The sequence below is a fragment of the Podarcis erhardii genome (genome assembly GCF_964252035.2).
Source record: "Podarcis erhardii genome assembly, chromosome: 5".
NCBI lineage: Eukaryota > Metazoa > Chordata > Lepidosauria > Squamata > Lacertidae > Podarcis > Podarcis erhardii.
Genome location: NC_138509.1, coordinates 19,375,336 through 19,389,752, shown reverse-complemented (window position 1 = coordinate 19,389,752; position 14,417 = coordinate 19,375,336). Strand labels below are relative to the sequence as shown.

General features: G+C 42.4%; 1 protein-coding gene across 14 annotated transcripts in view; it reads right to left on the bottom strand.

Annotated features, from left to right (window-relative positions):
* The window catches only part of ZMIZ1 (zinc finger MIZ-type containing 1), a 365,870-nt gene that overhangs the window by 33,194 nt on the left and 318,259 nt on the right, over positions 1-14,417 (bottom strand). For 10 of the 14 annotated variants that reach the window (XM_081864244.1, XM_081864249.1, XM_081864243.1 and 7 more), the window contains 2 exons: positions 5,461-5,529; positions 1,025-1,139 (listed from right to left, as the gene is read on the bottom strand). In XM_081864244.1, coding sequence (XP_081720370.1) covers positions 1,025-1,139; positions 5,461-5,529 — 184 coding nt within the window. The remainder of the gene's footprint in view (positions 1-1,024; positions 1,140-5,460; positions 5,530-14,417) is intronic. The other 4 variants (XM_081864254.1, XM_081864255.1, XM_081864256.1 and 1 more) reach the window with 1 other exon arrangement.

The following is a 14,417-nucleotide window of genomic DNA, read 5'->3' as shown; positions in this document are numbered from 1 at the left end:
AGGGATGGCTAAATTCAGTCTTGGTGATTGCTTATTTTCTCCTCTAGCATCTCCATGAGATCCACTAATGTGTTTTACATTTGCAAAGCAAGAATGCAAATTCAGGATCTCTCAAAGGTTAAATATATAATGAATTGGCATTAAGTGATCGCTGTTGCTTCAGAACGTAAGGAATGTGTTGCAGAATAAGATCAATCTGGTGAACCAGAGCAGCACACGGAAACGCTGTTTACCTTCCCGCCAGAGCAGTACCTATTTATCTACTTGCACTCTGACGTGCTTTCAGTGCAGCTTTAGTTTATTTTTAAATCCCATCAACCAGCAATTACTAGGTTATCCACTTGAAATCCCCTGGTGGACAGTAGTCTACCCTCTGCCCACACCTGCACTGAAAGATCCTAAGGCTACAGGACTAGTTGCCTTTGAGAGCATGGGTATGCCTCGTTTTGCTGCCTGAGGTGAAACGGGAAGGGGCCACCCTGCCCTGCTCCTGCCTCCCCTACTGGGGTCACACAAAGCGATGACGATGGTCATGATCTCACAGAGTACATGAGATCTCACAAGATTTTGGTGGGATACTGCTGGAAGCTGCCTCAGCTTCCCTTACGGGCAGGCAGGCCTTGTTTGAAAGCCAAATTTAGGCCCAGTAGAGATGGATGGATCTGTCAATTTCAGTTTCACACAGTGCCAGTCACTTTGCAGTTTTCCTTTTTCTAATATATGCATCTTTGCAAGCAATTTCCCCATATAATGCATTTTCATTATGTTAAAGATGCACATCTCTGTGTGCCCGTCCTACAACGAATTGGAGCAGTGTGTCACAAGATTTGGAGAAGCACAAATTTCATAGGATAGCTATGTTTTGTTTGGGACACGTGAACTTGGTAGGTTTAGTGCAAGCCAAACAATCCCCCCCCCCAGCCTCCTAGGGCCCCAGGAATTATTTTTTCCAGCCTCCAGCAGTTCTGCCATATCTGATCCAAAGAATGGTTACCGAGGAGAGAAGCCACAAAATGAAGCTTACCTGGCTCTGGGAGGTGTTAGTCACACCCCATACTGTAGTGACCACTGAAAGGGAGCCTGGTGGTTGGTTGGTGTTTTGCTGCCAAGGAACAGAATCATACGGGAACGTCCCATCACTGCAAAAAAGAAAATGGGGAGGGGGGGAGAAGAGATACACCTAGTATATAAAGTCATACTTTATCATTTAAAGGAGTGCTTGGGCTGGGTGGGAAGAGCAATCTTTTAATTTTCATTCCCCAGCCAATACACTAGCTTGGTGAACTGTCTGACAGTGATAACATTTACAAAGTTAATAGCTTCTGTTTGGTTGCAAGGAGAGCAATTGCTTTTGCATCAGCGAAGGGAAGAAATACGTTTGACAGTGAAGCACAAATGCATATGACAATGATTATGGAGGTGAATGGCAATGAAATTAGTTGAAGCATGAAGAGTTTCACTTTTGAAACTATGCTACCTGCAGAAGTGGCAAATGGCAATAAATTTGCGAAAGTGGATTTTTAGCAACTGAAGCAACACATGAAGCAAAGTGGATGCTTGGATACATTTGCTTTGCCAATGTCATTTATTTTTAAGCTCTTGAGCCACGGTGGCTTTAGCTCCCTTGTCCCAGCTCAATCAGGTCTAGACTCCAGCTCTTTCTTCCTGCACTGGCTCACAGCAATCCTTTAAAGGAACGGCAATTGCTACATGAGCTAAAATTAGAATTCAGAGGGCATCCTCTCACACGTTGCATAAGCAGCACACCCAAAAACCCCTATTAAGTGTTCTATGAGAGCTACTGTGGTACACAGACTAAGAATCAGCTGTGAAACAGGAAATCTGCAATGAATTTAAAAAGTAAGTGTCTTCTCTCTTTTGGTCCATCATCCCAAATCATCAATCTGGGGATAACAACACTGACCTGCCTTACAGGGGTTGTTGTACATATGCTGAGATAAAATATATTCAAAGCACTTTGGACATTCGAAAAGCGCTGCATAAAAGCTTTTATTACTATAAAACCCTGATGTAATAAAATTACATATTTTGTGACACATGATAGCCAGGATTATCTGCCCACCCCCACAATAAAATAAACCCATGCATACAACTAAATAGATCTACCATCTTTTTCTGTGAGCTTAGGTTGATATAGACATAAAGAACATATTCTAAAAAAATCCCCATGACCTTGCTATGTAGGTGATCAAATATGGTAGAAAACTCTACAAATGTCACAATCCATTTGCATCACAAGCAGGACCTAGATATATGTTTGATTCCAATACAGCTCAACAGAGCTTTCTGGAGCACCAAATCTACAGGCATGTGCACAGTCAATCTGATGGGATAATAAGGAGAACAGGAGGCCTGCACATGTCTCTCACATGTCCTCTTGTATCAGGCACAAAAGAGAGTTGAATGGTGGACATAAGAAGCCCAATATTCTCCTAACATCTCATCATGCTGCCTGTTCACACATAAATGGGAAAGGGAATCAGGGCTGTAGGATGCTATCTTGGGACCCTCCATGAGCAAGTGCTGCACTTGCAGATGTGAACAGACCATGCCCGCAGGCACTATATCCACTTGTAAAAGTATTATTATTTATTTACTGTATTCTCATAACCTGCAACTTACAGCTTGGTCTTTGATGTGCGTCTGCTCTGCGTTAATTGGCATACATGCATATCATATTTTTAAACTTAAATAGGTGCAAGCCATTAACACAGGAATGTAAAATATAAAATTTCAAGCTTTCCAATATGTATAAATTAAATAACCTTTGAAGACAGGTATGAATGTGATGAATAAATACAGGTGTTATGGTACTGGGCAAAGTCAAGCTATCTTTTTGTTGAAGTACGATTCTGCTAACTTTGGTTGCTATGATTTCCAGTGCTGGAACACTTGAGGCTGTTTATTACAGATAATGGAAGAACTCCTACTCAAAATGTGTGTTACATAAAGCTTGGAAATGAGAGTGTACGTGTAATAATTAAAAACCAGCAGTTAGGTTTTCTTTGTACACGGCATGGGGATCCAAACATGCCAACAGCTCACAATCAAAATTGACCTAGCAGGTCCTACCTGTTGAAAATGAGCAATGGACAAAAATAAAAGTAACAATACAAATGGAATAAACAAACTGGATCTGAAACATCTTCTTAACCATGATACATAATTAAGAATGCAAATGTTTATTTTGAGGACATCCCTTTGAAATGGATATTGTGCATGACTGGAGGGGATGCAATGGGAACAGAAACACAATTTAAAGGGTGTTTAGCTTCCTCCAAAACTTAAAAACAGGCTGACTTCTCAAGAGTAACAATGGGGGAAGTTTTAACATTAACTTTCCTTTGGAGGACAATGCTATTGTGGATAATTTTCTAACCTAAATAAGCATTAATACACTGGCTTTCAACTTGTGTAACCTGAAGTGGATTGTACCAATGGCATCATCACAATCCTCTCTCCCTCTCTCTCTCTCTCCCTCTCTCTCTCTCTCTCTCTTTTTTTAAGAAAAAGGAAAGAAAGAGAAAACATAAATGTGGACTCCATGTTACAGATTGGGGCTTGAGATGAACAGAAAGGTTGAAGACAACCACTTTAATGCAACCTGAGACTTATAATAGGTGTTGCTATGATGAAGCTGTAACAGGAGACACCAAGGACTGAAAATAATCTGTTAGTCCGTCAACACTTTTATTTAGACCCTCGTTCTCAGACTAATTTTTACCTAGGGAATACTGCACACAACATGGAAATAGGTTGCATTGTGAATACTGAAACTTGCCACCTAGTAAAAGCTATCAAGTAAATGTGCCAAGAATCAGGATACTAGTTTTTGTACCACAGTGTGATTTTATGAAAACATTGTAGCAAAATCCTTCCATCAATAGCACAGTAAAGCACTAAAATCAAACAATTAAAGAAATTGCAAGATCAAGAACAAAGTATTTGCTTGCAGTCAGCTGGGACAATAGTTTTCCTCATTGTCTGGGAACATACGGTACAGCCAATTCACTTTTCAGCCTCCTAGCTGCTTCTCTACTGAAGGGGTGTCTTGGAAGAGGGAATCCTTTCCTTGCCAGCTACTTCCCCACTGCAATTCTCCCTGCTATTTTTTTCTCAGCTGGAGTGTCAGCATCATGTTTCAGTCATGTGTCTAGAACAGTGGTTTCCAATTAGCTAAGTTCTGTGCCCCCCCATTTTTCAGAAGCCAAGCCATGGAAACCCTACTTTTGCAAATTTTGATACCTCTGTAGTAGCTTTCATCATGTGAATGGTGCCACGGACCCCCTGCAGTCTGCGGACCACCAATTGGGAACCACTGGTCTAGAACATTGGCAAGGGGAGAAACAATGGAGCGGGGTGCAAGGGCAATGGAAGAGGGTGTTTGGGGGCATGGAAGCCCCACTTCCACACACAACTTTTGTCTCCCAACTCTGCTTTTTGAGAAGAGGCACCTAGGCTTTGGAAATTTAATTTGGCAGCATAATGTGTTCTATCAGTCTGAGTCTCTTAAGTGTCACTGCAACCGGTGTTTCCTTGATTCTTTTATAGAACACTCTAGTGTCTATATGCTTCACTGTAGGGTAATGCTTTCACGTATTCTGCAGTCCCTCTTCACAATGCCCACATTTACTGTGGTCTGTTCTTTAATACCCCACTCCTGCAATTACCTGCTAGGCGGTTTGCTGGAGTCTCATGCTAACAAGATGCACTGCAGGTAAGCACAGCTCCTTACACCTCCCAAAATTAGCTAAGAAAACTCCAGTGGTCATGGGCTGGAAGGTGGAATCAGGAGACCTGGGTTCAAATCCCTAGGCAACCCTAGACTCAGTGAATAGCCTTTCCCAGGTTTAGTTCTCTATGTGTATAGCATAAATAATGGTGACCCATCTCATCACAGAACTATTATGTGAAGATAAGTGAAGTAAAAATGTTGTTTCTCCCCCTGGGGCTTAGTGAGAGGGCAAGACACAAGTCTCCATTATTAAACAACTACTCCACCCTATCTGAAATGTCCTTAGGACATTTCTGTCTGACTTTGTGTACAGTCACTGTAACTGTTCCCTATTCACTCTGGCACATCTTGTCTATGAAAACACCTTTGATCCGAGAGCAGCTTTTTGCTCTGGTGCTGTTTACCCACATGCCCCACTGGTAATGCCAGTGAAGGAGTAAAGGCAACTTTGGGTGAGTTTCCTTAGGATTGAAACATGAAGCATGGATTTGGTGGTACAAAGGGAGCTATCAAAGGACAGAGCACTGCAGAGAACTGTTCCTGAAGCACTAAATGCAGGGAAAGAACCTGGGGATGAATAGCTATGGGTAAATCTATCTAAGTATATGAACTATCCCTTTCTGTGGCTGATCCACAGAGAACAAGGGAGTCTTTTACAGCCTATTTCAGAGCCTGGCTCTTTAGCGCAAGCTGTAGAGACTCACGCTTTCAGCTCTGGAGGTCCCCGTTTCAATCTCTGGGGTCTGTCAAGATGGCAGCCGTCACATATGCACCTATGAATCAGAAGGGAAAGTGTAGGTCCAGAATAAAAATTGAAAGCCCTAACAAAGCACATTGATTACCCTGTTTTGCATGTGGTCCTCACAATGATGTCATCTATGACCTGGGGCTAAGTTATGCTTATAGCTACTCCAGACAATGGGCAGGCAAGCACACACACACTCACTCACTCACTCACTCACTCTTGGCTTTCCTCACTTCATCCAACTTATTTTTGCTTTCAAACAGGAAAATTGCAGTATTATCTAATCAGCCTCTATTACTTTACCACCAAAGAGGAAAAGGAGCACATTAGAAAATCACAAGGCTTGATAAATTGCTAATATTTTGTTACATACTCACTAACACAGAGAGAATAAGCTACTGTACAGTCTGATGTGTATCTACACAATACAGGGGGTGTGGGGGTGCTGTTCTGAAAATACCATATTCACATTGAGTTTTTTCCTGCAACATATAATATTCCTTATCCCATGTCATGGCATCATCATGTGCACTTCCCTGCATTTGACAGCAGCAGGGGCAGACTTTGGTAATATGGTGCCCTGAGCAAGGGCAAAATTTGGCGCCTCCCCCCACCCCAATATTTATTATTTTCGCAGTAATTACTTTTGGTGCAGTTGCTTTTTAAATTGATCTCAGTAGGTACTCGTATAAATTGTTGTTGCCATTTTGCGTACCCTGTACAGGGGAACATCCCACACAACCCTAAATCCGGCGCTACCAGCAGCACCAGCCAATAGCATGGACTGGGAGTGAAGAAAGACATGGAATGCTGCAGCCATGACACAAGGCCATCATTTCTACATGTTACAGGTATAAAGGGAGAGGACTTGACATGGGGATGCCTATCATCTTGCTCATAATAATACTTTTTTTATTTATACCCTGCCCATCTGGCTGGGTTTCCCCAGCCACTCTGGGCGGCTTCCAGAATATGTAGTTCTGCCCCAAGACACATGGGAAACACTTTGAAAGAAATATTGGGGTTGCGGTTTTAAACTGCAGACTATGTGAATTGATGCACGAGGAATCTGACATTCCCAAAGACATCTATGAAAAACAGTATTAATCTCAGAGTCACAACACTGGACATTAACCACTTCGCAGCTCTGATGGGGAAACAAGTAATGCAGGTAGTAAAACAATTGGAGAATAGAGTTAATCCGTAACTGTGAGGGCTGGTGCCAGAGGCTGGCTCAGGCAGGCATGTGCCGGAGTGCAGAGCATTCTGAAAGGCCCAGTGAAGTGATTATGCCATCGTTCTCACTCTGCCTGGTGTGCCAAGACGACTGGAGGCTTTCTCAGAAGCAAAGTGAGAAACAGCACAGAGGACTAGAGTGTATGTGTATGACAGACCAGTTGAGCATATAAGCATGAAAAACTGCCTAATACTGAGTCTGACCACTGGCTCATCTTGCCCAGTGTTGACTACTCATTGCAAGCAGCTCCCCAGGGTTTCAGTAATGGGTTTCCCACAGCCTTGATACCCAATATCTGTAATTGGAAATGCCAGGGACTGAACCATGTGCAAGGCATGGGCTGCCTCAGTGAGCTACAGCCGCTGTCTCCGAAGTGAGAGCTTGATAAGCAGGACGGGAGGTTAGGGGAGAGAGACAGAACTAGGAAAGGAGGCCAGGGGAAAGGTGGAGGACAAAATGAGCACTAGAATGGACCTGATCCCCATGCCAGATCCATGGGGATACCAGGTATAGCCGAAGAAGACCCCAGCCACATCTCTCCCTTATGCGTCATATGCCACTGACTGAAACCAGTGTACTGTGACCAGACCAGATACACTAGACTAGAGTGTTCAACAGGATCTTGACATTAAAAAAAAAAATCATTCTAAAGAATTGAACTATAAGAAACCTGCCAATATAAGATAAAACTAACTGTAATCCAATTCACTTTGAGGAGAGCCAGTGTGGTGTATTGCTTAGTGTGTTGAACTTTGACCCAAGAGACTTGGGTTCAAATCTATGATGAGCTGTGGGTGACTCACCTTTCCTTAGCCTAACTCCTCTCACAAGGTTGTTGTGAGGTTAAATGCTGCCCTCATCCCTTTTGTGTCTAAATAAAATTTATAAATTACTAGAAACGTCCCTTCCTCACTCTACTCAAATTCACTGAGCTCAGGTGAGGACCTTGGGGTGCTCTGTAGTACATCCTGTTGCAAAGGGGTAAATGTAGAGTCCCTTCTGGAATTGGCTCCTTGCACTGCTCCTTCTATGCTGGGAATGCTAATCAATGAGGCGGCTCCTTCTCACAGCTCCCAGGAAGGCAACAGTGCTGTAGGAACTAGCTGAATCTCTGACTCCTCCCAGGTTGCCTTGGGCTCCAGGCATTATTAGGGCAGCACGAAAAGCAGCAGCTTCCTTGCTGCCAGGATAATGCCAGAAGGGGGGCTTAGATGACAAGATGCTACAGAAGACATTTCTCTTGTCTCTGTACCAGTTGTGCAGAAGAGGAAACTTTGGCGCATGCAGCTTGACATGTCATACTACCGCTGCAGGACTGAGAAAAAATTGTACTTGTCAAGATTCCATCTTTTAAAAACCACTGAAAGCTTCAAAAGCTTGGTTCTTTATTGCTGTGTTTTTCAAACTGTGTTCTGGGGACCTCTAGAGTTCTTCAATGAGAAAATCAGGAAATGTTGGCAAGCTGCCCAAGACAACTTCTTTATCACAACCAAATCCATCCCTGCCATGCAGAGCCACATGAAATTTTTTGGCAGCATGCTTCATTCAATAGACCTCCCTAACAAAAACAGGCCTGGACAATGCCCCATGTGCATACTTTAAAACAGTGTTTCCCATCCTTTTTCTGACTGTGGCCCCCTTTCAACCTTGTTTCCTTCCTGTGCCCCCCCATGGGCATAGCCCATGGGCATAGCCAAGGGGGGCAGGGTAGCGGTCCTCCAGTAAGTAAAAATTGATACAAATCTGAGGTTATGCCCGCCCCCCTAACAAAAATCCCGGCTGCGCCCATGCCCCTGCCCTACCGGTAGAAAGGTAGCTATTTAAATGTTTTGTTTGTAAACAGAACATTATATATATATATATGTGTGTGTGTGTGTATATATATATATATATATATATGTATATGTATATTTAAATAATAAAAAAGTCAGCACACAAACCTCACAACCTGAGAGAAAAAGTAAGGTAACAGACTATGTTTGGAAGATTTTTATTTATTTATTTGTTATATTACCCTTCAGTTGGAAGAGCCCAATCCTACTAGAAATACCAATGAAGAAAAGCTTCTCAATATAGATTTAAGGGCACACTGACAGCAGCACTCAATAAACCACCCTCTCCCTTGTGTTCATCTCACTATTTACATATTTGAAAACTTCAGATTTTAAATGCTGCGGCCTTCAAACATTCTCATCATTTACGGGTCATCTTGCCCGTTTATAATAAAGCAACATATACTGACTCTTCTGAAAAGCTCTTCATATACACCTCAAAAATGAACTGCGGTGAACTACAACATACCAGAAGCAAGCTAATTTAATTTTTTTCTGCACCATTTAACTGTTCCTGCTACTAGTACATCATACATTCATTTTAAGAAATTCCAACTGTGCTCAAAAGTTTCAGAGGAAGAGTAAGCTGACTTCAGGAAAGAAAAGATGGAATTATCTGTATACTGACAGCAACTAAGAAACCAAACCTCTTTAACTGTGATGTATGGTAACCAGGTCAACAGATTTCTCATGACTGTGAGATTCGAATTGCACTTGACGTGCTCTCACTTATACATGCCTGAAACATGGACTTGACCCAAAACGCTGGAAAAGTCACCGGACATTAACCTTCCACTAAAGAGAAACAGGTCTATCTTAACCAAACCTGCCAGCATCTTAAGATAGATAGTGCATGATGAGAACTGTGACTAAGGGCTCATCCACACTTGGCTTTGTTCTGCATTTCTAGCCACAGGTCTGGGCTTTGCAGGTCTGTGTCTGAGCACTTTTTATTTTTGTTTTACCCTGGCGCATGGGTCTGTGCCTAGAGAGTGTGGGGTAAAATATATGTGTGGATGTGCCCTTGTTGTGCCTTTGGGGCCCTGCCTGCTTTCTGAAGCGGAGAGTTCCAGGATGACAATTCCATGAGAATTCCACTGGTGAATTCCTTTTGACTAGAGTCAGACTCTTACACTTGGAGGGGGGCACTGAAGAATTTTCCTTTAGACAGTGACTGAGGTGAGGAAGTTGTCTTCTGCTGCACTGCAGCACATGGCTTCGTTCATTTGAACCAACGGTCCTGAGGTATTGGCCTTTCTGAGAGGCAATGGGACTGGTTCTAGCCTGCAGTGGGTTATCTGGGCATTTGCAGGGTCAGCCCAGGACATTTTGGTGTCCACACAGAGCATCTTGTGCAAGCCTTAACAAAACAAATGGAAAATGCGGAGGATAACTACTCTGGTAGATTATACCTTCTGTTGCTCCAAGTCTGCCCCTCAAAATGGTGGCTTCACCTTGCCTCATGGCAAGATCTTCTGACTGCATTAATATACGGCTCCAAAGAAAAGCAAAAACTTAACAACTCTGGAAGGACCAACCGAAAGTTTCAAAGTAATGAGCTAGTAAGGTGCTGTTGGTAAAGGGGATGCTGGAGGCACACCTGGCAATTCTTTGCAGATAAATGCAGTGAGTATTTGTGACAAGTGCAGCAGATTTCAAGTTGCTCCAAGGTATCCTGGGAGAAAGAACCTGTGCTTGCTGCACCATACTACTGCAGTCACATATTGCAGTGGAAACCCTCAAAAGGCCCTTTTAAAACATGCAACTTTTTCTTCTCTCTCCTTCTTGTTCTTACGGATATATATTTTTTAAAGAAATATGTTATACTGTGTTTCTTTTTGGATTCCCCCTCCCCTACTGAATCAACATAGCTGCCTACATTTTTGCCTGCCTTGAATGAAATCTCTAACTTCAAAAGCTTGCTATTTCAAGGTTTCTGCTCATCCTTGAGTTAGTGTGAGTGGAGTGGAAGAAACAGGCATGAGGGCATACGTTGTGGTATAAGGCAATAAGAATGACAATTTAGGATATCTATCAATGAAATGAACAGAGGAATTTCTTTTTTTTTACTATGTGCAGGTGAGAGATATGCAAATAAAACTGTTTCTGTAAAACTCATTCACATGTCTCTTACATGTACTTTGTTTAATCTTCATCTAATAGAGACTTCTGGGTCCCAATCTGAATTAATTATTTCTATAGCATTCTTTTCCTAAAGCTGTTTACAACCCTTATCTCTGTTATCCTCCCAGCAACCTTCTGAGGTGAGACTAGGATGTAAGAGAATGAGTTGTCAAAAGCCAAACACTATTCTGATGAACAGCTGGTGTGGTGTCATGGGTACAATAACAGAGTTAGGCCAGGGAGATCATCACTCAACCATAAATCTCACTAGATGATACCTCTGCCTCTATCTCTACCTGTGAAAATAAATATGTAATCATGTACATCACTCTGAGCTCCTTGGAGGGGGAAGTAGGATAAAAATGTAGTAAGATAATACTTCATGGTTGAGCAAGTATTTGATTCTTGGTTCACCATGTTCAATATTTTATCCACTGCATAAAATACTCAAAATTTTACACCCCCTTGGCCTCAGATTTGGTGTATTTAGACCTACAAAGCCTAAGCACAGTATTTGATGAAATACTTACATGTTTGACTTATGTGCTAAGGTATGCCATGTTAGCAAATTCCGCACTGCACATCGGACAGACAAACTATGTGGTTGCTCCCAGTATACAGCCACATTACTCCTCCCTTGGTGGTTTTTACTCCTACACTATGCTGAGTTGAGGTCTCATTCAAACCTGGGCTTGTGCTTAAGCTCTCTCCTCACTAATCACAAGCTGTAAAAAGGTAAAGGTAAAGATACCCCTGCCCATACGGTCCAGTCGTGTCCGACTCTAGGGTTGTGCGCTCATCTCACTTAAGAGGCCGGGAGCCAGCGCTGTCCGCAGACACTTCCGGTTCACGTGGCCAGCGTGATGAAGCTGCTCTGGTGAGCCAGCACCAGCGCAGCACACAGAAACGCCGTTTACCTTCCCACTATAAAGCGGTACCTATTTATCTATTTGCACTTAGGGGTGCTTTTGAACTGCTAGGTGGGCAGGAGCTGGGACCGAAAGATGGGAGCTCACCCCGCCGTGGGGATTCGAACCGCCGACCATACGATCGGCAAGTCCTAGGCACTGAGATTTTACCCACAGCGCCACCTGCGTCCCACAAGCTGTAGCCAAGAACAAACTCACTGTAACCAATGCAAACATTATGATCCTTAGGTGTAACCTGCAGAGCACCTAGTAGAAACTAAGGCTGCATTCCCATGACAATTTAATCCACCATGATGTTTCCCTAACTGTTAAGTTCTGCACTATATTTGAGATTTCACTTCTAGAACTATTATGCAATATAGCACTCCTTTCCATATTATCTGCGCAGTGTATTTTTCTGGAAGCAAATAACACAGAAATAAGTACTAAACTTCCACTATATTCCACTAGGGTTCCAAAAGTGCCTTTTACATTGTGTTCAGTGATAATGTGGAACTTAACAGTTGGGGGAAAGTCATAAAAACAAAATGAACTGGGTTGTGGATGTGGCCTAAGTCTGCCAAATCTTTCTATTAGAGAATGTTTTTAATGATGAAGCAAAAGTATGAGCACTGAAGCAAGAGTATACCATTCCATTGGAAATCGGGTTACTAAACATTGTCTAAACACTGTGACCACTGCAGCTTATTTCTCCCCAACCCCATCTGTCTTCCCTCTTTGCTTAACATCCAGCCTGATTTTATGGAGAACTCAAAAGGTTTCTCACCATTTTGTGATACTTTAGTTGACCCTAATAAAGACCTTGACCTAATGAGGTTGTTGGTATATCCATTTGGAGAATAAGATGCTATAAATCATGCAAGCAGATGGCAGAACCCGACCCTCTTAAATTTAGATTAGGGAAAGAGATTGAAGTTTTATTTAGAAGCTCAGTTTGGATGATTCTGGATTTGGAAGCAAAGCAGTTGGGATCCAAAGAACAGCACAATTAGTTCTATGCACCAAAGGTCTTGTGTTTCTCAAACAGCAGTCTCCACTTTTGAAAGGGGCTTTCAAAAGCAGTTTGTGATATGGCACAGGTGTCTGCTGTTTAAAGCTGAAGAAGTCATCTGCCAGTGGCCATGCCCAAGTTCTTGAGTGTGCCCCAAAGAACTCTTTAGAGCCCAGCCAAGAGTGTATAGCTGAGGCCAACCCCATAAACACTTGGTGCCCATGTAAACTCTACACAGAAAAACATACACAGCATGCTAGGAAAATGATAAAACTATGTTGGAAAGGAAGAGAGTTGTTACAGAAAATGCACCCCAGATATTGGATTTATTTATTACCATACTTTCAAATTATGGGATAGAATAACCTCCCCCCCCCTTCCAAAAAAAGATTCTAATGTTGCACTCAATTCCGGCATTCAGGTAGACTATACACATACACACATTGCTACAGCCCCCCTACGACAAATCCCACCTGCTATTAACATCCCACCTGTTACCTGTGTTCCAAAGACACTAAAAATGCCCCACAATCATTTGCAGCTTGACATACACAATTTCATCTTTACTGCATTTCACAGCAACAGCCAGCCCTGTTTCATCCATGATTTATTCAACGCGTGTGCCAGCATTCAAAGAAAATTTCTCCGTTTACCCCGTTAAGTAGCAAGGCATTAATTTTACTTGTACTTATCAAAATACCTTAGGATTCTATATCCAGTTGATCCTTCAATAATGAGGATAACAATAATTTTAAAAACCAAACCAAGACACCCACCCAGTATTCTACCACTGCCTGTTGCCTTGGTAATCCAAACGCCCAGGAACTCACTGATTATCGGTGAATGGGAATGGCATTGTTCACACCGCAGTGCCTCTGCTATGTTAATGTGAGATAATGGCAGCCAGAAGAATCCTTTTGTTCCCAGCTTTGCTGTTTATTCATAGTGCCTGGAGGTCAGCAATTGCTACAACAATCAGGAAAGGAGCTATTGAAACAGATTCCACTTCTGGGTTTTGTTTTGTTTTTCTTTTTGCCTCCAAAACCAGAGAGAGAGGAAGAAGAAAAAAGCTCTGCACAGAAACCAGGGAACTGAAGGATGATCTACAGGGAGAGTGAATCAGAGAAGGTATAGCAGGCAGCATGAATGAAGGGTTTGATGGACTTGCGTCTGTAAATCCAGCTAGTATGCTAGTAAGCATGCCCAAAGAACAGCAAAAATAGCTTTTGAAAAGAAGAGACAAAACACTATTATTTAGCATTTTTGCCGCCCCCCCCTACATAAACCCAGCCATGCCATGCTGATTAATCTATTTTAGATTAATTTTAATAGCTTAATCATTTGCAGTAACTAACTTTTTATTGGAATCAGTTCTTTCCAACATTAATCTATTATCACATTTCTATTTCTATTTGTATTTATTTACATATTCACCAGCTTCATGTGCTGTCCTTTCAGTGAGTTCAGTGTGACATATATGGGGGCTATCAATTTTTATCCTTAACAACAAGCCTGTGAGGTGGTATGGGCTCAAAGTGTGTGACTAGTCCAGGGTCACTCAGGAAATTTCCTGGCAGAGTAAGAATCTGATCTCCCAGATCCACATCCACTCAATGTGATGCTGCCCTTGAAAATGGCCTGGAGATCACAGCCAGAGCAAATTGCGACTGCCAGACTGATTTGGCCACTCACAGCTACATCACATCAATTATAAAAGGTATGTGCTGGCTTCCAATATGCTACCAAGCTGAATTTAAAGTTATAGTGTTGACATATGAAGTCCTGAGTGCTGGGAATCCATTA